Source organism: Lagopus leucura, unplaced genomic scaffold (assembly GCF_019238085.1).
Source record: "Lagopus leucura isolate 7727_CA_CO unplaced genomic scaffold, USGS_WTPT01 Super-Scaffold_1, whole genome shotgun sequence".
NCBI lineage: Eukaryota > Metazoa > Chordata > Aves > Galliformes > Phasianidae > Lagopus > Lagopus leucura.
Genome location: NW_024962250.1, coordinates 39,390,626 through 39,417,325, shown reverse-complemented (window position 1 = coordinate 39,417,325; position 26,700 = coordinate 39,390,626). Strand labels below are relative to the sequence as shown.

Sequence of the window (26,700 nt, the reverse complement as noted above, 5' to 3'; positions counted from 1 at the left end):
AGCCTATCAGTGTCTGCTTCCAGCACCAGCATGGGGCAGAGCCCTTCCTGGAGGTGTCTGGAGGCACTTGTGCCTGATGTTTTGGCACAATTAAACTCAGCCGAACCAGAGCAGTGCCCTGGGCTCTGTGCTCACAGCTCAGTGACCAAGGGACACACAATACAAGCTGTAGAGGAGCATTTCTCCTGACCTCTTTCTCTGCCATATGTAATAGGTTCCATCTGAGCATGATCTGGCTTCCAGCTGGGTTTCTTTTGTCAAGTGCAAGCCCAGCACAGCTTAACCCCGTGTTTTCCCCTCCTCTACTCCCAGTGCATCACCTGGGGATAGCTGTGTTACTTCTTTTGTTGATTTATGGTGAGATTTCACTGTATTCCCATCCCTGGTGTAAAGCCAGGGCACACAAGGTTCCCTGTGGAGGGTAGGTCCCCAGACAAGCCAGCCCTACAGAAAGGCTCATTCACAGAGAATTTCCCCCAGGTACTTGAATTAAATCAGGTGAAATGTGTGCATCACAGATCAGAGACCTCATTATGGAATATCCCACAGGGCAGAGATCCTGGGTGCTGAGGATGTCACCAGGCAGAAGAGATGTCACAAAACCTGGTATTCCAGTGTCACTGCTCTGCCTGGAATCCCCTGCATGTAAGCAAAGCTTGGAGCAGCATTGACAGTCACACTTCTGCTGCTGAACAAATGTGCATGGTGCAGTCTGCCATTCCCACAGAATTCCCTGCCAGAAAACCCATGTTTGTCTCCAGGAGGAGGAGAGTGAGCAGGATGATAGATGCAGGAGAAATACACTGCTGTGTAACTTCCTCGTTCCACAAAAGAAAATTATCTTCTCTTGTCCTAAACCTGAAGAGAAGGAGTAAATCAGCCTTTGATGCAGGTCAGCAGTGCTTGCTTTTGCCCACATTCCTTTCTCTCCACTTACATTGCCAACTCTTGCTGGATTTTCATGCATTTATAGAATCATTCAGGATGGAAAAGACCACTAAGATTCCCAAGCCCAGCCCCACAGCACCCCACCGTAAGTGATAATAAGCCCAGCATCAGAGCACCCCCACCATGCCCACTAACCATGTCCCTCAGTGCCACATCTCCAGAGCTTTTGAACACCTCCAGGGATGGGGACTCTGCCACCTGCCAGTGCATCACTGCTCTTTTCAGAGAAAACATTTTTCCTGATATCCATCCTGAACCTGCCCTGGCACAACTTAAGGCCATCACATGTTGTCCTACCACTACTTGACTCCGTTTACCGCAGTTCTGAGCTTCCTAGTGATGAGAAAACAAGGTGGTGAGGTTTTCCCCAATCTCATCAGGAAACTAAGGTGGAAAAAACAACACCAAGAAAGCACTTGTCATGGACTGAGTATGAGTATCTTGTTTATCCTGCAGCGTTGTGCAGCAGGTCATTGCCACAGTAGAGGAACCCACCAATAGACTCAGTATCCTGGTAGCAGACAGAAACTGCATGTTTTAACCTCGGTTTGGGTTAGGTTGATGGGCAGCTTGCAACTGTAACACTTGCAGGTGTAGGTTTGCTGTTGTGTGGAGGGAGTTGTGTTTTGAGCCAGCGCCTTTTGGACATTGCCATACTGGGATGGGATCCTTCAACACACCTATCATCCTCATTGCTTAGGGATGGGAACATGTGGGGTTATAAAACCTTAGTTGGGCTCAAATGGTTTTTGCTTTCTTCTCTCTTTTAGTGATTGGTTCTGCAAAGTGTGTTGGCCTTTATCATGCTGAGCCTTTCAGCCATGGGAGAGCAGGGCAACTGTTGTCTTGCTCATGCCCTCTAGTGTTGCTTGTAACGATGGAAGAACATTTGTAGGAGTTGCTGTTTGCCAGTCACTTCACTACAGTATCTCACTCGTTCTGTAGCTTAAAAACAGGAGGAGGCGTACAGAGAGAAGGTGTGAGCAGAGCTGTGTGAGTAGAGTTATTTGTCCAAATCCATGCAGAATACACACAGATGGGACTGAGAGGGGGAGACAGCATCTTCTGCATCAGCACTGAACATCAGGTACAGATTTCCTGGCCCTTCTCCTGAGAAATGTGGCCCATTAACCTGCAGAGCATCACTTAGCAAGGAGGCACTGGGGTGTGGTGGAAGACAAGAGATCCCACCATCTCAGGAGGTGGGGTTGAACCATCCTTGCTGTGTTGTTGTGTCTTCAGCTTTGGGGGCATGACCTATGCCTGTATCCTTCAGCTACCTGATGGAATGGCTCCTTGCCTTCCTGGCTCATGGGTTCCAAAGATGCCATCAAATTTGGGAAGCCCTCTTAGAAACATAGAATCATGGAAACATTAAAAACATTAAGGTTGGAAAAGACCACTAAGATCATCTAGTCCAACTGTCAACCCCTCCCCACCATGTCCTCTAACCATGTTCCTCAGTGCTCTTCCAGCAGCATGTGGTGGTGGTGCTCCCAGCCTCCTGCATTGGCACTGGGGCTTGGATAGCTGCAGGCAGGAGGATGCAGCTCCTTTGCTGCCTCTGCTTTCCTTACAGCTGCTGGAGTGCCTCGGGGACACTGAGAAGCAGCAGCAGTGGTTTTGTGCCTTATCCTGTGGTCCTTGGGATTCCTATCTCCACTTGAGGTGCTGGAACAGGCTGCCCAGAGAGGTTGTGGATCCCTGGAGGTGTTCAAGTCCAGGTTGGATGGGGCCCTGGGCAGCCTGGTCTGGTATGAAATGTGGAGGTTGGTGGCCCTGCCTGTGGCAGGGGGTTGGAGCTTCATGATCCTTGAGGTCCCTTCCAACCTGGGCCATTCTGTGATTCTGTGATTCAGAGAATGCCAGCACAGCTGATTGATGCTCTGTGAGCTGTGGGTGAAATCAGACATCCCCAGTAATTCTTCCAGCCCCCTCGGCTGCCATCAGGGTTTCCTGCTGGATGGAGCCTCCTAGAGCTGGGCGTATTTCACCTGGTGCCCACTGTAACCAGCACAGACAGCAGTGAGCTGTAGTTGCTCATGCACTGAGCTCTGCTCTCCCCCTCAGATCTGGCAAATAGATAACTCAAGAAAGATCAGCTCTGCTTCCAGCAGGAGGACAGCAGTGCACACGCGTGGTTTGGGTTTCTCTCATGTCAATCCCAGCTGCAGCACTGTGCTGGGACTGGCTGCGTTATCCCAGATCTGCAGCGTGCAGCTATTTAATTAACTTCTGACTTCTGGTTTAAAGGAGCAGCGTGCAAAACAGTTATTTACTTCATTTGGAAATCCTTTTAATCGTTGCCGTAATTACAGCTTCCTGCTCTTTTATTTTTTTGGATATTTTTCTTAGCCGGGGGGAAAGGAGGGGAGGAGGGGGAATATTTGCCGTCCTCCTTGTGGTTATCACATCCTTCAAATTACTAAAAGAGGCTGGGATAATAGGTCTAGTGATTATATATAGGCACCATCTGCTCTGTAGCTGCTTCCTATCAAAGTGCAGCAAGGAGAGTGCAAGGAGGATATTTTCTCTCCAGCTATATTAAGACTCTGTTTCCATCTCAGCTCCCAAGCAAGGCTCTCTGAATGCAAATGGATCAAATGTGCTGTAATCAATGGCTTGTTTTTGGCAGCCTTGAAGCCGTGCCTTATTTTTTTTTCTTTTTCTTTTTTTTTTTTCCCTCCTCAAACTTGCTGTTCCTATTCATTATGCAATTCTGTGCTCAGTGTTTTCTTTTAATTGCGGTCCCCGCCGTTTGCTGAGTAATGCAGCCTGGTGTTAGCACGGAGATCCCTGCTGTAAGTCAAATGCAAGGAAATGTCTGAGGGAATGCAGATGTTTCAGGATGCTCGGGGTGGATCTGTAGCACACACGAGCTCTCAGTTTGCAGAGGAGGCAGAAAGCTGAGATGAGTTGGTTTGGGATGATAGTGGCAAAAAGTCGACGTGATAAGAGCTCGTGTGTGGTGCTGATGGAGGCTGGTGGGACGGTGTGTGCCTGCATCCTGCTGAGCATCCCAGCTGGCTGGGGTTGGGGGAGGTGGGTTGGGCTGAGATGCAGAGGATTTGCAGAGGTGCCTGCATGGCCAAACTGCAAGATTTCAATGAGCAAAAGTGGGTAAAGAAAGGAAGAGTGAGAAGAAAATCCCAGTTGGGACAAGTCAGTGAGCATGAAAGAGATTTCAGTACAGTATAGCTGGTGCTTTTTCAGAGTGAAAACATCCCTTTCAGAACCATAGAATTATTAAGGCTGGAAAAAACCTCCCAGATCCCCAAGCCCTGCCCACCCCACCATGCCCACTTCCTATGTCCCTCAGTGCCACATCTCCACGGCTCTGGAACTCCCCCAGGGTTGGTGACCCCACCACTCCTGGGCAGCTGTGCCACTCTAGTGCTGCTCTTTCAGTGAAGAAATTCTTCCTAATACCCAACTTTAGGCTACCCTGGTGCAGCCTGGGGTCATTGCTCTTGCCCTATTGCCTGTTAACCTGGCATCCATCTCTTCCACTTGTCCTGCTCAGAGTCCTTTGCTTATCCTACAGGTTGCACATTGCTCTGTAAAGGCACATTGCCAACCTATATCTTCCAGCTTGGTCTCTGGAAATGGAGGATGGAGGGGGTTCTCCATTCAAAGAATATCACAGAATCACAGAATTGTAGGGGTTGGAAGGGACCTCCAGAGATCATCGAGTCCAACCCCCCTGCCAAAGCAGGTTCCTACACCAGGTCACACAAGTAGGCATCCAGGCAGGTCTTGAACATCTCCAGAGAAGGAGACTCCACCACCTCCCTGGGTTGTAGAATATTATGTTGTAGAAGCTAATGCAGATGTTTCTCAGGCTGGAGGTCTTACCAGTGGCCAATGCAGTGGCTGCTGGAGGCATCCCACAGGGTTTTGCCTACGTCCAGGCTTGAAACATGTTTTCCAGCTTGCATGGCTGCATTTGACCACACCAGATAGCACCCTGGGTTTGCCAAAGTGATCCAGGAGCTCCTAGCAAAAATTAATTAATTCTGAGCTAATGGCTGAGGCTCAGCTTAGCACAGAAGCATTATTATTAATGGATCAGAATTCCCCGGGGTTGATTTGTGTATGAATGTATAAAAGAAACTGCATTCATTGGCCAGGAGAGAGGGCATTGCATTCACCTGGCTCAGGGCAGACCCTCTGTGCCCCAGTGCCCATTGCCTGCTCCATTCCCAATTCAGCCTGGATGGGGCCCCACAAGAGCTGTGACACTGACAAATGGGTTATTGTTGCTGTGTCCAGTGCTCTTCTTGAACAGGAAACAGCATTTTCAAAAGTCGTGGGGTTTTGTTTTTGGTGGTTTTCTTTCTGGAGTTTGCACGACAGGCTTTTCTGCTGTCTGTGCTTCTTCCTGATTCCTTGGCTCAAGGCTCACTTTGCAATGCAGTGCTTTCCCTGTGCAGTGGTGAAAGAGATGTGAGGTTGGTTTAAAGGGCACCCCAGCAGCTCGGTGTGTCACCCCAAAGCCAGATTTTGAGGTGAGTGATGCTAAACCCAGGAAGCATAGGGGTGACCCGAGTTTTCTCCTCACTGCCCTGTCCCTCCTGCAGCATCCCATAGCCCAGATGCAGACCCGCTCCTTCTCTACCCTTTTATTTTTGTCCCTTGGAAACACGACGCCAAGCTTGGTCTGAAACCCAAGAGTGCTCCGGCAGCACAGCACACATTTCTCAATGCTGGCTCTGGGTTATTTATTATGTTTTTCCCTAGGATGCCAAACGTCTCAGGCTGATCTCAGAGGTGTTATATTTAGCAGTGACGGCCAGGTTGTGGCTGTCAGTGGTTTGGGGGTGATTTAGGAGCTGTATTGCAGCAATGGGCTGAGGCTGCCCAGGATTGAGCACGTGCAGCTCATTTATTTTAGCAGAAGACCAAAGGAGCAGATTATCCCAGCTCAGCCATTGGCATCGCCAGCTTCACCTCAGACCACCCAAAAAGTGCTCCAAAAGCAGGGAAGGAGGTGATGCTTTCAGGATCATCGGCTGCATCTGTTATTTCAAGAAGCAAGAGAGCAGAAGCCCAAGCAGCAGCATTCATCAGTGTGCCAACAAATGGGCACCCACGCTGTGTCATGCTCCTGGGTCAAGCATTGCCTGCCAGCTCCAGGGCCTCCTACCACAATTACAAAGTAAGATTGTAATGTGCAGCATCCTTTTTGGAGGAGTTTCCCTACAGCATTTCTTAGGAGCTGTGTGAATGGGCTCATACAGCAGCCTGCTGGATGCTGGCTTTGTGCTATCTCGGGAGAAGAAGTGGAACTGATTTTTATGTGTTGCACTGGGTGGTTTCTAATTGTTCCTGACCAGCCTGCAGAGTCCATTATTTCTCCACCAGCTGACGCTGGCTTCTAATTAGGGGATGTAAAATGAAGATGGAAGAGCAGCAGTTTGCAAGGGGATGGTTGCTCAGGAGGAAATCCGTGCTGGATTTAAGCCCAGAGCATCCTCTTACTTGGGGAGAGGACAGCTTGCAAGCAGCAGCCCTGGGCTCCCTACAAGCTATCCTATGATGATCCTACAGTCAGCTCATGCCCTGCAAGCTCCTGTGCTGCCCATACCCCATTCCTGTACATCTCTGCATGAATATGTCCTTAAAGGAATTTATGCTACAGTTGTCTGGGGTGACCTCAGCCCCCTGGATGTTGCAGGGCTTGGCACAGTTTGGCTTTCCTGGCTGAGCCACAGCACTTAAATATCTCATCCAAGAAAACCTGAAATATTTCTGTTTTACCGTCAGGATGTTTTCCCATTTAGGAAACACTGCTTTGAAAACAATTCCAGCTCTGCACTGACGTCCTTTTCTGTCAAGAGGCTTCTGCGAGGCATTTCTGTAGTTGTTCAATGGGAAGAGAGCACATTCCTCACCACGAGCCACTCTTTCTGTGTGATGCTTGCAGTACGTGCCAGCAGGGAAGGCACTGTCAGAGACAGGAATGCTAGAGATGTGCCCTGATTACCCCACAGGGGAATCGTGGACTGGAAGGGCATTGAGGCACTGCACAGATTGCCCAGAGAGGTGCTGGTGCCCCATCCCTGCAGATAGCTCAGGTCAGGTTGGATGGGGCTCTGAGCACCTGATGGAGCTGTGAGTGTCCTTGGTTATTGCAGAGGAGTTGGATCAGAGGGCTTTTAGTGATCCCTTCCAACTCAAAGGACACTATGATGCTGTAGCTCTGGATGCAGAGCTAAAGCAGATTGTCCCACTAGACCTGCACCTGTGTGGGGTTCCCCGATGATCCTGGGTTCAGAGAACTCTGAAATAATTTCAAATGCAGGGGTTAGCCATTGCTCTTTTCCCAGCATCATTAAAATCATTTATTAGAAAGAAATTGAGCTTGATGGTGTTAAAATGTCAGGCAGGAAATACAAACATGCATAAAAGTGGGGGGAAAAGCAAATCCAAAGCTTTCCAAGGAGAATTCTGCAGTGGGGGACTCAGACTCACCTCCATGTCCAGGCTGTGCTTTTTCTGCTGCTTTGCATTTTGCTTTTTTGGGGAAGGCAGCATGCAGATGAAAGCATGCCTGCTGGGCTGGGGAGCGGGGATGCTCTCATTACTGACGATAGCTCAGCTGACTGCAGGAGCTTGGTAGGACTTCAAGAGGCTGAGAGATCTATTTGGGTAATAAGTTTCTCCACGGTTACCTTAGGCAGATGTGCAAATGCTCTTGCTTCAGGGCATGAGCTGAGTGCTAGCCCAGAGGGAAAAGCTTCCCCTTCTGAAAAGCTTCCATGCCTTTCTCAGCAAGGGTTGGTTCTGGGGCAGTGTGTGATGGTAGCAGGATGTTTAATGAGCTCAGCGTAGCTGCTTGAAATTTCCCATTCTGCCTGAAATACCAGCAGCATCCTCCTTATCAGACAGGCAGAGGCTCCTTTTTTTGGCTGGAGAGAAACCCGTGGCTCACCCTCACCAAAGCATCCCCATGGAGCTCATGTAACCCCATCTTGTTGCAGGTACTGGGAGGCAAAGAGCAAAAAAAAGAGCAGGATTCCAGCATCCTGGGCACCATGAAGCCCCCGGCACCGTGCCGAGTCACCACCCATTTGATTTTTTTATATATAAATATATATAAATATACATATTTTTTTTTTCGGGGGACTCTGCTGCATCCTGGGCCGCGAGGGGGGAATAACCTGTTTGATTTTATTTTTTTTCAGTTCTCTCAGGCCAGACACACCACAGCCCTTTGAAACGCTCTGTGTCCCTTACCCCACCCATGAATGTGCCAAACCAGCCTCTAGGACATGGATGGATGTCTCATGAGGACTTACGAGCTAGAGGACCCCAGTGCATCCCTTCCGATCATGCCCCCCTGTCTCCACAAAGCAGTGTAGCCTCTTCGGGAAGTGGTGGGAGTGAACATTTAGAAGATCAGCCTTCCGCTCGTAACACATTCCAGGAGGAAGGGAGTGGTATGAAAGGTGAGTGACAACTGAGATGCCTCCCCCCTTTTTGCCCCTGCCTGCTCCCAGGACCTTTTTGGGGCCATTTTTGGGGAACTTGGGCTTTGGTCGCACCCTTGTTGGCGTCATCGCTGCGTCATCGTTTTGGTCTCACCATATTAGGGTGATGGCTTAGGCTCCAAAAAGCTGCATTTTCTCCATAGCCTGTGGTTTTAGCTGCCAGTGGTGCTCTCTTCCTCTTTCAATTTTCCAATTACAGTGAAAAAATAAGTTTAACAAGTCATGGGTCATTTATCATTGCGATGGTTGATGTGACCAGAACCCCACCGAGCATCTGGGGCCCAGGATGCTTGTTTGCACTGACTTCATCCCACGTATCTCAGTTGTTTTTCCCATTTTGCCTGCTTTTCACAGAGACTTTTAGTAAGTAAGGCAGAAATGAAACCTCTTTGCTGCAAAGATGGAAGGCAAACGTCAGGCTGTAGGGGAATGAATCGCTGTAACTGTGCAGAATGGGCAAACTCACAGCCTGCGTGTTCTTGTGAGCAGAGAAAATGACTGGAAATGAACTCACAGCTAGCAGAGACTTATTTAAACAACTGCTGTCAGGCATGCAGTGTAACACAGTGCCAGCAGGGACGGTTGCTTCTCATAAATGCAAAGCAGCTCTATCGCATGAAGACTGATGGTGCACTAGAACAAGGAAACATATTTTTCAGTAGTCACAAGGGGTGATTTTGTTCTAATGGCAGACAGATCTGGGTATGGAGGAGTCCTCTGTAATGTGGAGCAATATTTGAACGGGCACGGTGTGACTTTCTGTGATTTGCATGGAAGAAATGTGTGGAAACACTCCTGGTTTGCCCTGTGATGCTGTGTGCTGAGCCCCATCCCTGGGTGGGCTTTGCCTTGAGATGATGCCTTGGGACAGTGGCCACGGGCTGTGGATGTGACAGAAGGGGTTTCTAGGGGGCTCTGCTCACTAACAAGCTTCTAATTAGGGAGCTCAGGCAGGGAGAACCACATCAGGGCAGGTGGCACAGAGTGGGTTTTCCCCACATGACGTTTATCTGGGTCTCTGCTGGTGAGGCTGGGGAAGAGACTTGGCTGGGCTTCACTCTGCATGATTGTGACCTGGGTGGTAATTTTCCCAGAGAAGTGCATTGAATCCCCCACACCTCACCCATATGGCCAAGGCTGCTCAATTTCCTTCAGAGAACCAAACATAACAACCAGAGGTGCTTTTGCCCGTCGGGACCTTCCTAACCCAGCCCAGTCTCTTTGTCACCGCTTCCCCTCCTCGCCCCTCTCTGCAGGATGCTTCATGCACATCCCTGCTCTGTTCCCCCACTGCTGAGTCAGACAATCTGCTTCTGTCCCGCTCTCAGGGACATGCAAACCAGATGTCTGCAGCCTCTGGTCTCATGCCCAAAGTCTGTCATGCCGTCCCCTCAACTGTATTTCCTTCAGGCTGCACTGACCTGTTTTATTCCCAGTTTTCTAAACTTGGGATCGTGCTTCCTTCTCTCCTCTGGTTTTCTTCCATAAAGCCCATATCCTTCTGAAGATATGTTGCCCAGAACTGGGCTTTGTATCAGAGCTGAGCAGAGAGGACTTGGTTGCCACGTGGACAGGGTTCTGGTGCTGTGCAGCTCGCTGTGCTCAAATAACACGACAGCATGGCTGCGTGCGATCCATTGTATCCCCAGATCTCCTCTGCAAAAAGTACTGCCCGTTCCCTGCTCTCATTCTGTGCTGTTTGCTATTCCTACATCCGTGCACAACTTCATGCATTTTTATTGAATTGTGTCTTATTTCATCCAGGTCGGGTTCTGGCTTTGCCAGATCCGTTCTGAGCTGCAGCCACATCTTCTGAAGTGCCTTCCCCAAACTTGCTCTCTCTTCCACCCTCCAGGGCAACCACTGGATGCATTGGGGCCCACCAGGGACCCCCACCCGTGGTTCATCTCCCCTGATGTTATGTATTTCTCTATTTTCCATCTATCTTCGTGCTGAAGGAAGCACAGAAGTCCTCATCCTGCTGCTCACGTTAGACACGGCGTTTTGGGCAATCGTGCCATGACTTAGCAATTGTGTCCAAATAATTGATGATTAAGGAGTAGCTCTGTGTGTGGAAGGCAAGCTCACTGCTCCATGGGGTCGCTGGGGAGTTGGGCTTTCCAAGGGCCATGAAATCACCTTATGTAGCCTTTTGCACATCCTTATTTTCTGCAGGGTTCCATGTGTGTGAAGTTGAATCTCTCTTCTGCTGGTGTCCAGTTGGACTTTCCCATTGACTTTGTCCTGTGCCAAATGCAAATGTCCCCAGGGAATAGAGAAACAGGCAGATCTCTAATGTGCCATCACTAGAATGTTGTGTTTCCCATAAATGAAGCTGAGATTCAAACCTGCCAGGCACTGTGCTGGAAGCAGAGGGCTTGCTGTTAATGGCTTTTCATTTCTCAAAGCAGAAAATTGGGGTGAGGCTTTTGGTAGTGGGGTTTAGAATTGTCACGTGTTGGGACCCTTGGAAAATGGCAAACTTGAACTTGTCTGCACTTGGTAACTGCTTTGCCCCCTTGTTGGGTGTGAGGTTCATCTCCTTCAGGGATTTAATTGGAACACAAGTCCTGAGCTGTGTCAGTGGACAGAGCCTGTCAGTGGGCAGGATGGTTTGGGTTGGAAGGGAACATCCAGTCCCAGCTGCTGCCATGGGCAGGGACACTTCCCACCAGCCCAGGGTGCCCAAAGCCCCATCCAGCCTGGCCTTGGGCATTGCAGGGATGGAGCAGGAGGTCTTACCAGGAGGGTGGGAGCTTTGCCTGTTTGCAGATGAAAACTCACTGGGGACCTGTTGAGGTGAGCTGAGTGTGGCACTGGGGTCTTTACAGGGATGAGACACAGGTGACCCTCCTTTAGCAAGCAGCAAAGGGGTCTGTGCATGGGGAAGTGGGTACTCCTTGATGGGCACATTGAGCAGGCAGAGCCCAGGGAGCTCCTTCCCCTCCCACCCTCGTTCACGGTCAGTGCCTTCCTGCACAGGCAGTCAGGGCCCACCATATGTTCTGCCTTACATAAGTGTGGGCTTCAATGCTGTTTGGGGCTGAAATGCTGTTTTTTATTCCTGTACTACCCAGTGCAGGCTGAGATGGTGCTGGAAGATATCTCATGGATGAGGCAGGGGACAAGGACTAATGGGACTGATGGGATTGCTGAGGGTGCCAATGGAGTGCAGTGGGCTTGGCAGGCTACATGGTGCTGTTCAGGTGCTAAATGAGTCAGGTCCCAATCTGCCAGAGCATTTGAAGCCTGTAGGACATAGAGCAGAAGCAGCAGCATGGGCTGAAACCATCACCTGCAGAACCCAGGGGAAGCTCTGAGTGGGGCTGAAGCTACAAAAGTGGGTTTTGGAGACCATCTTTGACAGCACATCATTTCTCCCTTCTCCAATGTAAAATAATGACGATCTGTTTGTTTCTCTTTAAGCAGCTGTTTAAATTTTCAGCACACCTCATCTTCCCTCACGCTGTATATCAGTGTCTGTAAGTTGCAGCACAGCCATTTGCTGGTGCTAAGCTCAATCCCACCATTCCCTTCTGCAGCTTCCATGTTTCCAACAAAGCATGAGGAGCATGCCCATGCCATGGCACAACACCAGGCCCCCATGTAGCATCACCAAATCGCATGGCTGCAGATGGGCATCAGGGCAACCAACTCAGCTTTAGGGAAAGACTTGAGGTCATTTTGTGAAGGGGCCCTGTGTAGGGACTGAGTGTATAGTAGTGGGTCTGGACCCACTGAGCTTGGTGGGATGCTTTGTGATGAGTGGAGCAGATGCTGGAACCCATCCTAATGGTTTTATCTCGGGTGTAGTGTAGACAAGAGTGATTGGATCAGAGTGGTTTCAAGAGCCAGGGAGCTAACTCTGAGTCCCCCTTCCATTGCACCCATAGCATCTCAGCCTCCTTAGGGCCCCGTGAAGCTCAGTTGGGCACCTGCAGCATCAGTGGGATGGCACATGGGGAAAGCAGCCCTTAAAAAACCCCTCTGTTGCCTCCTCAGTTGACCCAGCTGTTGATAACATGTGTCGTTAAGCAGCATCGTAACTAACGGGGAGCTCTTGTCCCATTGCCCTTGTGCTGCAGATGTTCCAGCCTGGCTGAAGAGTCTCCGGCTGCACAAGTACGCCGCGCTCTTCTCACAGATGACGTACGAGGAGATGATGGCCCTCACTGAATGCCAGCTCGAGGCACAAGTAGGTCTGCAGAAGGGCACAAGGCTGTCAGCCCCAGCGCATCCCACTGGCAACGGGACACCTGGATGCGTCTTGTGCCCTCGTGGCTGGTTGGAGAGCAAACAGCCAAAGGAGCATGGAGCGTTGGGAGAGTGAAAAAACTCAGTGTACTTTGAGAAGGCCACATCCCTGATTTCTTACTGGAATTCCCATCTTCTTCGAAGTCGCTGGGAGCTGTGCTTGGGGTTTGGTCATGTTGGGATTTGGGCGTTTTGGGGGCACAGGCTTCAGGCCGTAGCTCCCGAAAGTCAGTGGGATTTTGGTGGCTGATTTCTGAGTAAACCTTTAAGAACGTCCCCTGTCTCAGCTTATATCTGTGTTAGCCTTGGTGTAAAAAAATCCAGGCAACACCTTTGCTTTCACTCTCTGAGATATAGCAGGGTAGGGATGGGTTAGCTAGAAATCTACATCTCCAGCAACTTCCTGACTGGTTTTCTATGCAGATCAGAAATTGGATTAATTTATAGCAGCCCGTTCCATTTCAGAGGGAAGGGCTTTGGGTTGCTCAGGCCATCCCATGGAAATGGTAATGCCAGGCTGTGTGCTGTTTTTGCAGAACGTTACCAAAGGCGCAAGACACAAAATAGTCATCAGCATCCAAAAGCTAAAAGAAAGACAAAACCTGCTCAAATCATTAGAAAGGGTAAGTAATGACAACAGCTTTTATGTTTCCTGTTTTCCCCCACAGACCCGGTGGGAGCAGCTCGCCTGACCTTTTGCTATTTGTTATTGGGATATTGTATTATATTTAATTGCACCATCCTCCAACAGCAACCAGCACAGCCTCCCACTAGGGGCCTTTAAATACCTCTGTGGTGTGTTGCTATTTATTGGTGTTTTCCTTAGCTCACTGCTTCGCTATTTATTTATAATACAGGATTGTACTTGGAGTATTGCAGGAGCTAATTAAGTCATATTTACTGCCATACATTAATAATCACTATTAAATCCAAGAGGCAGCCCACTGGATTGAGCTCACCTCTGCGATGTGTTTTCCAGCTCTACTCCCTCCTCTCCACATAGGTTTTGGGATATGGCATTGACCACAAGGCCAGCCCAGCCAGCTATGTATGCTGCAAGATACAAGGAGGGAAGTGCCAGGGGCTGCTTTGCTTAGAATCACAGACTCATAGCAGAGAATAGCTTGGGTTGGGAAGGACTTCACGTCCAGCTTTTTGTCCACCAGGACCCTCCAGTCCTCAGCAGAGCAGCTCTCAGTCAATTCTATTCCTGGTCTGTACACATGCCTGGGATTGCCCCAACCCAAATGAGCACTTTGGCCTCATTGAACCCCATGAGGTTCATGTGGGCCCACTTCTCGAGCCTGTCCAGCTCCCTCTGGATGGCACTCACACGCTGGGTGTGGGCTGGGGGATCTCCCTGTACCACACTGTGCTGGAACTCAGTGCTGCTGCACTTGGGAAGAGACATCTCTGGTTTTCCAGGCTTCCTATCCAAATAGTTTTCTTTTTTTGTTTTTTTTTTTTTTCTTATCCTGAGGTTAAGCAAGAGCATGTGTGTGTGATGGATTTTTTGGGGCATTGTCTTGCTGCTGAAGATTGCTGCTTTCTTGGAAAGAGGCTGCTCCACCCTCTCTGCCGGTTAGCAGAGCAGCAGATTTCCCCAGAAAGTATTGCCCAACAGCCTGACATCGTGCATCCCTGTATCTCCAGGCTGACTTTTTTTTGCTGCAGGGATTTCAGTTCAACTGCAGGCTGCACAGAGCTGTGCGTGTCCCATCTCCCGTCCCTGGAGGCACCCAAGGCCACGGATGGGGTTTCGGGCATCCTGATCTGATGGGAGGTGCCTCTGCCCATGGCACGGAGTGGGACTGGATGGGCTTTAAGGTCTCTTCCAACTCAAACCAACTCAATGGTGCTGGTCTGGTTTGTAAGCAGTGCCCTTTCTTCACCACAAATCCTCCCTTGCCTTGAACCCACAGGACATCCTGGAAGGTGGCAACCTGCGTGTCCCGCTGCAGGAACTACACCAAATGATCCTCACCCCCATCAAAGCCTACTCTTCCCAAATCTCCAGCCCGGAGGAGCACAGCCGGGACACGGACTCACATCATCCCCCCTCCCTGCTGGGCTCAGACAGCCAGGGCTCCGATGGCAAGGACTCTGCAGCGGGGGGCATGCAGCAGCATCACCTGCCGGGCTGTGAGGGCGAGTCGGGGGGAGGCCCTTTGCCTGAAGGTGACCTGCCTGGACAGTTCACAAGGGTGATGGGGAAAGGTGAGCGAGGTTTTGTGAGTGTCCCACACAGGCCAGCTGGGTCTAAGCCCCTTTTTAAACTGCGGGTTAGATGCAGGACATTCAAACATGCAGGCGCTGTTCCATGCGGGGTGTAGGGTTTGCATTGGGATTAATGTGCCAGGGGGTGGATGGTAGAAGGGCGAGGTGGAGAGCAGCATCGTGTGCCATACACAGGGCTGCTGCAGCAGGTATTTTAGACACATCCTGCTTCCCCTCCATGGTATCTGAGGTGTTCATGCTGGCTGCATCCAGCAGGCGTGCACAGAAGACCAAGAGTAGAAGGAAACTTTCTGGGGTGCATTGGGAAACAGCAGCTCTGTTAAAAACCTGCTGTCGTCTGCTGCCTTTCACATGTTGTAATGGGGAGATGGGAAGGGGGCAAGTCCTGTGCTCCTGGCTTGCTTGGGTCTAATTCTGGGGACTCATCTGAATGGACACCAGTGTAACTGAGAACAAAATCTGACCCTAAATATAGGACAGGAATTAGGGACGTGCTTTTTTTCTCATTGATACAAGGGAAGGGGGGATCCAAGGCCCTGATCCCAGCTCAGCACTACATTCCCTCTGATTTTCCCTTCTCTTTCTTGCAGTGTGCACACAACTTTTAGTTTCCCGACCAGATGAAGAGAATATAAGCTCCTATTTACAGCTTATAGACAAATGTCTAATACATGAGGTGAGTTGTGACAAATCTTGTTGTTGTTTCCAAAGTATTTGTTTATGTAAACGCTCTGGTTTCTAACACAAATATTTTTGGGGAGTATTAATAGTAATTATGGGGCCAGTAGGGTGCACAGAAACACTGCTCCCCCAGTGCTTACATGGTGGCATGGATGTGGAGCTGGGAAGTGCCTCGTGCCAGCCTGGCCCTACTAAGCTCCAAGCTGTGCATGCAGCTTAAATAAAAGACAAGCTGATTTGTGAGCATCCAAGGAGTGTTCCCACTGAGCTGGTACCCCCGGGGACCCCTGGAAATGGTGCAAGAGGTACAGCTGTGTCCTGGCAGGGATAGGGAAATCTCTGGGTGTTGTTTTTTTTTATATCATAGAATCATAGAATATCCCAAATTGGAAGGGAATCATAAGGATCTTTGAGTCCAATTCCTGGCTCCACACAGGACCACCCAAAAATCAGACCATATGTCTGAGAGTAGAGTCCAGATGCTTCTTGAACTGGCAGCTCAGGGCTGTGACCACAGCTATGGGATCATGCCACTGCCTGCTGCTTTCTGTGCATGCACATACACAGCCCTACTCATTCCATCCAGAAAAATACTCATGTGTTTATTATTTTTCTCTCTTTTTTTTTTTTTTTGGGGTGGACAGGCGTTTACAGAGATACAGAAGAAACGGCTGTTGTCATGGAAACAGCAGGTGCAAAAACTCTTTAGGTCTTTCCCTCGGAAATCCCTCCTGGAGCTGTCAGGCTATCGGCAGCAGCGGAGGTATGTGGGCACTGGGGAGGATGGAGGGGTGGCAAACAGTCCTGCAGCTCCATTTTGAATGGGGGTGCTCATGCTGCTGCCTGATGCTATCCCACAGCCTGGCCCTGATCCCAGGCATCTAGCAGATTAAATCCATCCAGAAGCAGGAGGGCAGCGCGATTGCACCCATTTCACAGATGGGAAGCTCAGCCAGCGAGGAGCTGAGCAAGCAGAGGGCATCCCTGTGCCACTTCTCACCCTGCCTACTTCCCTCCTGCCTTCTGCTCATTAGATCAGGGCTGGAGTTCCACCAAAAAGCCATCAGAAAGCTGGCAGATAGGTTGGAAGCCCGCTGTTAGGGAGCACGGTGCTATGAACACATTGTTTACTCATCCACGGTGATGCTGGGGTTTGGGTGATCCTAGAATGCAGTTGGGTTGTTTCAAGAACAAGGCTATTTTTAGACCAGTTTGAACAATAATGTCAGCCTTTTGCTTCATTCCACTAAATACATGTGATTGCAATCAGCACTGCTTGCTGCCAGAGCAAGAGGGGGTGGTGGGCAGAGGGGACGTGGCACTGCCTTGCACTTTGCATTTCACAGAGGCCTGTCAGGGTTATAGAGTGGCTTGGAAGGAGCCTTAAAGGACACCTGGTTCCAACCCTACCACGGCCAGGGCCATGGCCTCAATGTCTGCCCCCATTAATTCCACTTGTGACCGCCTGATCTTGGGTCTGGGCCATTCTGCTGCAGACCTGGGGTTGTGATGTTAGAGCAGGTCCCACCACCTGGCTGCCTTTCACTCAGTCTGTCCCAAGTGTCTCAGAAAGCCATTATGACCAAATCTTACCAAACTGGGGCAGTGTCAGAGAGGGCTTTGTTCATAAAAACAAACCTCGTGGAAGAGAAGGTTCCAACAGCATGAGCTGAGCCTCTATCAGACATTAAGGAATCCAAATGGGAGAGACTTCTTTTGTGCCCCAGCTGCAAGATGAGTTTAAACCAAACCCCAAGAAAACAGACAGCATGGACCCATGGTCGGCGGGTGGGAGGGCACAGAGCCCCATTGCAACCGTCACAAACCCACCTGGAGAGCCCCTCCAGTCTCACCCCAGCATTTCTCTCTCTGCAGCCGAGGCTTTGGGCAGTCCAACTCCTTACCTACAGCTGGATCCACCGGGGCAGGGCTGGGCAGACGAAACCCCCGCCAGTTCCAGATCCCCTCCCGCAACCTCCCCACTGCCCGCCTGGGGCTGCTGGGTCCCAGTGGGCTGCTGGGCACCCCACAGCGCAGCCCTGCCACCAGCCCTGCCATCCTCAAGCAAGGCAGACAGGTTGGTCTTGCTCGTGGCTTTGTGGGGAGCGATCTCTGGAGGAGGGAGGGCAGCTGGGTGCACAGAGGGGGAGAATTGAGCCCACGGGGTACTTTGGTATTGATCCATAGATGTATATCACACCCGGGGGTGTGTATTAATAAATACCTGGCAGGAGGGTGGAGAGGCTCAGATGGGTGTGGATGAGAGCATCACTGTCCCAATGCACACCGTTTCCCTTCTTCCACTATTTCCCATCTCCCACCAGTTTCCATCTCCCCCCATTCCTCATCTCCCATCATCTCCCATCCAACGCCATCGTCTCCCACCAGTTCCCTCCTCACTCAGTTCTTTGCATCCTACAGAACCTCTGGTTTGCCAACCCTGGGGGCAGCAACAGCATGCCCAGCAGGAGCCACAGCTCAGTGCAGAGGACGCGCTCGCTGCCGGTGCACACCTCCCCGCAGACCATGCTGATGTTCCAGCAGCCAGGTAGGAAGCAAGCATTTCCCTTTTGCTTCTCCTCATCCCATGGTGTGGAAGTGGCCGTGCCAGCCAATAGCCAGTCTTACTCTTATTCAGGACATCGTGCCACCAGGATGCCTTTGGGATGGGTTGAAGCAGAGATACTGCTTGGCCCTACAAATGACACTGCAGCCGTGCCGGTGCCCTGCATAACTTCCCTCTGGGGCAGTTCACTTCACACTGTCGCTCTGTGGTCACTTTGTCACTTGCATGTGGCCTTGGTGTGGAAGAAGTGACTGGATGCCTCAAAGGAAATTCTTTTGTTAATGCCTATGAAGGTGAACGCTCCCATCTCTGCTTCCCTCCTGAACACCTGGATAATGTTCCCTAGGAGCTCGAGGAGCTCCTGTAGGAACATCCTCTGATTCAGTGGTTCCTGTGAAGTTCCCATCCTTCCCGTGGGGATGCTCGTCCCCATTCCTCTGGGCAGCCTTTGAGCATGGCTTTTCTTACTATGGCAATTCATATGGGGCATTACACCCCTGACAAACTGGGACCAAGCGTGGCCTCCCACGTGTGCTCTATTTAAAGCTGGCACTGTGTGTGACCTGCGGGCTGAAATGCCGCCGGGCTGGGGGTGCAGATCACTTACAGCCAGGGTATTTGGGGACAGGGCGGTGGAAAAGCCAAGGGACAGCAGCAGCACCTACAGCCTTCTGGCCCATCCATCTTGTGTTGCCACTCCAGCTCTCCCTGATTTATCGGATCGGAAATACAGGATTTGTAGGATAGGAAACAGAATGTAGGATTTACAGGATGGGAAATACATTGATAGGAAGTGTAGGAGAAACGTGGTGATTTTTGGAAACTTCTCTTTACTGAGGTTATTGCACTGGAAAAAGGAGTGTTAAGTGCAGTGATAGTGCGCTGGGATGTGGGTGGGTGTTGGTTGGAGTGGGAGAAACCCAAGCAAAGGGAAGCCAAAGGGGTGTAGGTCAGGTCCCCAGCGTGTCCCCTGACCCAGCTCTTCTGTCCCTGTCTCTTGCAGAGTTCCAGGTGCCGGTGACTGAACCTGACATCAACAACAGGCTGGAGTCCCTGTGCCTGAGCATGACGGAGCACGCGCTCAGCGGTGAGCACTCCCTCCTCCTTGGGCTCTTCCAGCACGTCCAGGCGGCCTCAGCCAAGCCCCCCAGGGGCTGCCCCACGCCCCCCAAGGGCTGGGACCAGCTTTGGCTGTGAGAGATGAGACAGGGTGGGATGGTTGCTGCTCCCACGGAGAGGTCTCAGCCAGCTCTGTCGGGACAGAGGGGTAAAACTAAATGCAGGGATTGCGCCCGGCGCTGGCAAAGCCTGTGCTTTTAGCCACTAGTTAGCTTGCTAATCATCATTAGTGTTAGCTCACTAGTCTGCTGTTAATTAATGACAAAGCCACCCAAGCTCTCAAATGGTGCACAGGCTTCAGAGTGCTCTACCCCTCTGCCAGCCCAAGCCCTGCTTTGCTGGGGGACACGGGGACCCCCAGGGCTGCAGCCATCCCTTTGGGGTCGCGGTGATGCTGGCAGCCTGGGTGGGGACAAGGAGCAGGGAGGGAGGAGGAGGTCCAGGCTGCAAGCAGTGCAAGAGGGGAGCCCAGGGAGGCACCGGACACGCCGTGACGCAGCGGACCCGGATGGCGTGGGGACGCCAGGATGGGACGAGCCGAGCAGCCCGCGTCGCCCAGAGCCTCCTGAATACACGGCCCCAAAAACCACAGACTGTCGGATGGTGGAGGATGGGAACCCACGGGGAGGACAAGGCTCCCTGCAGCGATGGCACTGCCCAGGGACAGGGACGTGGGAGCGAGGACTGGACGTGGCAGCAGGGTGCTGGCCGTGGGCACAAGGACACTGCTGTCACCGACGCGTTCCTGCGGCGCGCGCCCAGGCGAGGCTTAGCTGTGTTGTTCCTGTGCAGGGTACTGCTCCTCCAAGTTATTTGTTTTTTCCAGGTCGTATTCCCCCCCTCCCCACCCCCCCCAAGCCTCTCCAACCCGGCTGTGCTATAAATAGCTCTGCAGAAAAAATAATATTGAATAATAATAATAAACCTTTGGGGGAAAAAAATATCTAAGAGTAACAAACCTGTTTGTTTTCAAGTCTTAAATCCCGCCTGGCTGAGCAGAACAGGCAGTGCTCTGTTGGGGTGGGCACAAACCCTGCTGTGTGCTGCCCCTGCGTATCCCCTGAGTGCAATGCAGCTCATTCTGCCTTGTGCAGAGCGTGGGGAGAGAGGGTAGCCCCGCTCTGCACCCCAGGGATTGGGATGGGGTTTGGAGGAGGGTTGGGGGTGTGCTGTGGTTCATGCAGGGGGGCATCTTGTGCTGGGGGGGGTGGAAATAGGGTTGGGTTGCACTTTGTGCGCTGTGGCAGCCTCCTTGTGCGCTGGTGGAGGTGGAGGGATGCTTGCACTGGGTCCTGCTGTGCAGCTTTGGGTTGGGTGGCACATCCTTGGCTGCAGGGCTGTGGGCTGGTCACATCCCTGCTGTGCTGGATTGAAAAGGCTGTGGGGCTTTTATCAATCGGTACTGCTGGGTTGGACGGTCTGGAGAGGAGCAAGGCAGTACCCCAGGGCCGGCTCCATCCCCACGTGCTGGAATGGGGAGTCCCAAACTCATGGCCACATTGCCACCAAACTGTCAGGAACCCCCATCTGCTCCTGGAGAAGGGGACAGGGGGCCGTGGCAGGAGCAAAACCCCACTCAGGCCATGGTAACAATGTGGGTTGCAAAGAGACTGTGGGAGGAGAGCGGTTATATCAGCCCCCAAAGACCCGATTGCCACCCTACGGGAGGATGAATGGGGGATTGCCCCGCTTCCATCCCACTTCAGGGGATGACCAGGGGCAGTCAGGAGCAGAGCAGTGTGACCCCAGGGCCGCCCCTAACTCTGCCTTCCCACTTGCAGACGGTGTCGACCGGACCTCCACCATCTAGAGGAGGACAGCCTGATGGCGGCGGTGCTGATGGGAGAAGAACTGCTGCAGGTCCAGCGGAGAGGTCCAGGCACGGGAGCCTCAGTGACAGCTTGCATCCTTTCTGTCTTTCTCTCTCTTCCTCTCTTTTCTCCTGTTTTAATTTGGTGAACGTGTAGATTGTCCTTGTGAACATACCATTAGACTTGGAATTTGTGTTGTCCTTTCTTACATCCGTGCTAAAAAACGGAAAGGGGGGGGGGGGGGGGGGGGCAAAGAAAGAAACAACGCTGAGAAAAACAAACAGCAAAAAAATGCCTGGGGTGGGTGGGGGGTGAGGCAGAAAAGTGCTGACTTTGTGGTTTCGCCATGGGTGGTGAATGTCACCTGTGTGTGACCAAAGCCCTGAAGGGAGGATTTGCCATAGGGGACCCCGCGGGCGCTGCCAGCTGGCCCGTCCTTGTCCTCATCCCATGGGGGCTGGGCTGTAGCCTATGCAAAAAAAAAAGGCTCCTTGGGATGGATGGAACCGGCGGCTGAATTGTAAAAACCAAAATCAAAAAAAAAAAAGATAAAAAAAAAGAAAAAGAAAAAGCAGAAACAAACCTGCCTTTCTGTTTTGCAAAGAGCACCCGGCACAGAGATCCGTCCGTCGGTGCGGTGTTGCGGGGCGCCCGTCCTGCTGTTGGGTTGTGAAGGGCTGGGGATGTCGGTGAGGGGCGATGCAGTGAGTGATGGGTGTCCGTGTCTCTGTCTTGTGTGTGTGGTAGAAGAAAGGTGCTGCATCCTGGGTTTGCACATCTGCCCAGCCTGCCCAAACCATCACTGCATCATCACCACATTCATCGTGGCATCGCTGAATGGTTGGGTTGGAAGGGGTTGTAAAGACCTTCTGGTTCCACCCCTGCTGTGGGCTGGGTGCCCCCCAGCTCAGGCTGCCCAGGGCCCAACCATGGCCTGAGCACCTCCAGGGATGGGGCACCCACAGCTCTGGGCAGTGCCAGGGCCTCACCATCCTCTAAGTAAAGAATTTCCAACTAAAAGCCCATTAAAATGGGGTTTCCCCAGCCCTGCAATGGGGTAATCCTGGCCCCAAGATGAGAGAGGACGTTCTGGAAGAGCAGAACCAACCAAATGAGAGCGGGCACCAAAACTCAGCCCTGTTATGGGGCATAAAAAGCATCAGGAAGGGGACATGAATGATGCTCACCCCTAATGGACTTAGTGGAGGAAATGAGTAACACCTAAAGATGCTCAGAGCAGGAGGTGAATGGTCGTGGTGCCCCCTGGGTGGGTTTTGCTGTAAGCACTGCAGTCGGTCCCTACTAATAGAAGGGCATATGAGCAATGGGATTCAGTCCCTGCTCATATATGAGGCTGTAGGGTTCCCAACATTGGCTCAACCCACAGCACCAATGGGCAGCTCCAGTTGAGGTGTGACCAGCAGTGCTGCTCTTCCAGGGGCTGAGCAGGGCTGGTTGTGCAGCTCTCGGCAGATGCGCAAATCCATTGGCGATGCAGCATTTTTAAGTAGTTTCATATGCATCTATATATCTATATATATATGTGTGTGTGTGTGTATATATATAGATATATATATAAAAAGAAGTGCCAAATGCAATGTTTTACATTTGCTGTTCCTTGGTTTGCTGTTGACCGGAAGGTGTTGAGGCGATGTTTACGTGGGGGAGCGGAGAAGGGAGAAGCAAAGTGGGAGTGCTATGGGACAAGCAGGGCAGGGCGGCACGAGGAAAGCCTGAAATCCTATTTATTCCTTTGCTGAATATAGAAACAGAGGTTATCTGATTGTTAAGAGAGATTATTTTGGATATATTACATGTGAACGTGCTATGGCTGGTAACCATGATGATGTCTGTTATTAACAACCGCCGAATCATTCGGGTTCTTTGTGTTGGTTTATTTGTTTGTTGTTTTCTTTTTCTCAAAGCTTGTTTCCCATTGGCAGTGTATGGGTTAATGGCTCTTCCGTTGTGTTTGCTGTTGCTTGTTTTTATAAGTAAGGAAAAGCGGCTTCGGTTTCCATTTTGGAAGTCCCTCCTGGCTCTGTCGGAGCCCTGCGCTGAGTGCAGGTAACAGCAGAGCTCTGTTCAAAGAAACGGATCGAATCCTGGTGTTTATAAGACACAACACAGGCAAAAAAAAAAAAAGAAAAAAAAAAAAAAAAAAAGAAAAAAGAATTAAAAAAAAAAAACCAACAAAAAGAGTTGCATGAATAAGGCTGTGAAGTCAGATATTTAGTAATAACGCGGCAGTGCCTTTCTTTTTTGTATCCACCCATTTCCCTCTCATCCCCCCCCACCACGTGCAACTGTTCCCTACGCCCGCGGCCCCGGCAGCTCCTGGTGCTGCTGCCCCACAGCCTGAACCCACAGCCCCGCTGGGGCAGCCCTATGGGGCCGCGACGCTGAGGATAACCCCATTTCTTTTGAGGTGTCGCCGTCCCGCTGGGGATGAGCCCTTAGCCGAGCCAGGAGAGGGGCAACCCAAGGCTTCTCAGCTCATCGTGAAGCCCGGCGTTGGGGAGGGGCTTCATCCCGGTGAGCCCAGCGCGCTGTGATCCCGCATCGCAGGCTCCGGTCAGCACTCGGCGTTGAGGAATTTGTGGTGTCACCTTCCTCGGTGGGTGGGTTTTTTTTTGGATGTGCCTGATGGAAAGTTGGTCCTGCAGACGTCGCATTTTGCACACGCAGCTCCGAGAACACTAAAAGTTGATTTTATACGAGTCATCGAGAGTTTGCAAAAGTGAGTTTTATTTTTTGTATTCCTTTATCTTTACTTAAAGGTGAATGTGTATTCCTCTGGGAGGAATAGGAAGAAAATAAATAAGAAAAAAAAGAAGAAAAAAAAACCAAAAAAAGAGGAAAAAAAAAAAAAAACAACCAACCAAACCCAACCAGGAATGTTAATAATGTTAAACAGAATACTTCCTCCCTTATTAATATATAACCCTCTGTATTTATGCCTATTGTAAGCTGACTTCCAAGAGCTTTGACCTCTCTTCTGTTGCATGCCGTTCCCGGGCAGCCCTTTATTGTACATGCATGCCTTTAGTCCTGTTTTTTCTGTACAAAATTAGTGCACAAAGAAATATTTTTGCCTAGTTCATGTTGCCAAGCAATGCCTATTTTTTAAATTTTGTCATATATGGAAATAGCATGTTTGTTACATGTAAAAGCTTCCCGATATACAGAAATACTAATGTTTGGAGATGCTGGTCTTTGCAAGTGTACAGTTTTCAAATGTTGTTACCAGTGAAACACCCTCGTGATTTCAACTTGCTCCAATGTATTTATTACTCATTTGCTCCCATGTAACTAGGAGTCATGGCTATATTTCATATCGACGTTATATTGAAAGTGAAGGGAGATGATTAATACAAGGTTTTGTAACACCGCGGTGTGCCGCCTCTTCATTTTGCTCTCTTCAAGGCAGGATGGCTGAGAGCCAAAAGGGAAGCACCAAGGCGATGGCGGGCTGAGGGATGGGAGGGAAGAGCGCTCAGCTCCCCAGGATGGTTGTGCTTTCCTTCCGTCGGTCCCACTGTATGGGTAGATACAAATCAGCCTTCCCTCTGCATCTGTCCCACATGGACATGGGTAGTGTGGATACCAGGGCCACAACTCCTGTTTTCTTCCGTATTTTCTCAGCTTTCTTGGCTTCTGCAAGATGCCAACAGCTGCGCTCTGGGCAGCACCAAGGAAGGGAAGAAACCACAGCTCTTGTTTTAGCACTAGGCTGAAGAGGCGCAGCTCAGAGCAGATGGTCCCACCCAAGCCATGGTGGGTGCTCAGGGCATCCCTTATCTGCTTGGGTTTGGGACAGTTCAATGCACGACCTTTTGCAGGGTTAGACAGCCCTTACAGTGAAAAAAAAAATAAAGCAATTCCTGGCATTGAAATGGAATTTCCTTGACTTCAGCTTGTGGCCATTGCCTCTCGTAGCTCTGAGCTTTTTATCCCCATCGTTGGATATTTACACACAGCACTGAGCTCCTCCTGGGCTTCAACTTCTCAAGGCCCAGCAACCCCAGAACTCCCAGCTCCTTCTGCTTGCCAGGCCATTGGCCCCAGTATTTCCATTGCTGTGGCCCTGCTGAGCAGCATGACGTTCCTTTTGGCCATCCCAACAACCCAGTGAAGTCCCTGAGGATGGCAGCACACCATCCCTGGTGGTGGAGATGTGGCACTGAGGGACACGGGCAGTGGACAAGGTGGGGGTTAAGGTTGGGCTTGGGGATCTTGGAGGTCTTTTCTAAGCTGAACGACGCCATGAATCCCCCTGGTGAATCCATGCTGACTGCTCCCCATGACTACACGTCCTTCAGGAGCCTGGAGGTGGTGCCAGGATCGGCTCCCCCAACACCTTCAGGCTTTCTGAAGGAGTCATCTTTGCTCTCTTCCCATCCTCAGAAACATCCCTGATTACCACAGCCGCCCCAGGACTGCCGAGAGCGACCTCACAATGGCTCCTGAGTGCATCCCACCAGCCCCCATGGGACATCCCTGTCCTTCATCAGCTCCAACTCCAGCTGAGCTGTGGCTTCAATGACAGACGACAGCATTGAGCGCAACCTCAGTGAAGCTCCTGCTATTTCAAGCTGCTCCTGGGCAGTGCAGGAAGGGCCAGCCCTGGAGGGAAGGACTCATTGCATTGCTCTATCCCACCCAAATTACCCTGCCCAGAGCTTGGGCTGGCTGCACACAGGGCACCAACCGCACTGCATTGTGCTAAGAAAAGCATTACCTAAAACCCAGCGAGATGCTTTTTCCTTCCATAAACAGTTTGACTTTCCACAGTCTGCAGTCTGGATTTCAAAGCATGTGTTTGTTGTGCTACTACCGAATGAAAAGGGAAAGAAAAAGAAGGGGGAGAAAAAAAAAAAAGCCCTCGGATGGAAAATTGGAGCTGGAAGGGCTGACAGGGCTCCAGGGGAAGACTGCAGCAGCCGCGCGGTTAGGAAACGTCTGCAGGGCCTGCTGTTGGGCTCGCTGGAAAGAGGCTTAAAAAAGGAAAAGCAAAGAACTGTTTCCATGCTGCTGGGAGATGGTGACGTGGATCAGCCCCCAGCAGCTGAGGATCTGGGGTTGTGCCATGCTCCAGCCCCGTCTGGCTGCTGAGCTGCGGCTTTGCAGCCTGTGCCCAGCTGCTCGAGGTGAACTGCAGACCAGGGAATGCTTGAGGTTGGAGGGACCATCTAATTCCAGCCCCCTGCTCCCGTCCTCCTGTGTCCTAAACACAAAATCCCCATGCAAGTGCAAAGAACTCCTATTTACCTTAACAAGGTTACAACCTCTTGTCAGCATCAGGCAGGGATTTCCCAATGCTCAGAAGTTTAATATGAGTAAAGAGGGCTTTCCCGGGTGAGATCCTTGTGTCAGAGGAAATAATTAACCCCTGCACAGGGCTGGCAGCAGGGACAAAACATCACAGCCTCTGTCCCCTCCTCCTGATGGAGAGCCATGCCCCTAGGAGCAATGCCAAGTCCCAGAGAAGATGGAGCCCCCAATGTGGGGCTGCAGAAGTAGCTGTGACTCTGCAGGGCTTTTTGGCAGCACCAGGGGTGACCTCACTGCCGGGCTCAGCAGTCTCCAA

At 51.1% G+C, this 26,700-nt stretch overlaps 1 protein-coding gene across 6 annotated transcripts in view; it reads left to right on the top strand.

Moving 5' to 3' along the window:
• The window catches only part of SAMD4A (sterile alpha motif domain containing 4A), a 65,239-nt gene extending 43,940 nt beyond the window's left edge, over positions 1 to 21,299 (top strand). For 3 of the 6 annotated variants that reach the window (XR_006177809.1, XR_006177808.1, XR_006177811.1), the window contains 10 exons: positions 8,136 to 8,399; positions 12,527 to 12,636; positions 13,232 to 13,318; positions 14,618 to 14,912; positions 15,524 to 15,609; positions 16,259 to 16,377; positions 17,490 to 17,691; positions 18,036 to 18,162; positions 19,184 to 20,092; positions 21,081 to 21,299. Coding sequence is in view for 2 of the 6 variants with exons in the window: in XM_042865408.1 (XP_042721342.1) it covers positions 8,136 to 8,399; positions 12,527 to 12,636; positions 13,232 to 13,318; positions 14,618 to 14,912; positions 15,524 to 15,609; positions 16,259 to 16,377; positions 17,490 to 17,691; positions 18,036 to 18,162; positions 19,184 to 19,267; positions 21,081 to 21,109 (1,403 nt within the window). In the remaining 4 variants the exon portion in view is untranslated. The remainder of the gene's footprint in view (positions 1 to 8,135; positions 8,400 to 12,526; positions 12,637 to 13,231; positions 13,319 to 14,617; positions 14,913 to 15,523; positions 15,610 to 16,258; positions 16,378 to 17,489; positions 17,692 to 18,035; positions 18,163 to 19,183; positions 20,093 to 21,080) is intronic. The other 3 variants (XM_042865408.1, XR_006177812.1, XM_042865428.1) reach the window with 3 other exon arrangements.
• The last annotated feature ends 5,401 nt before the right edge of the window (positions 21,300 to 26,700 follow it).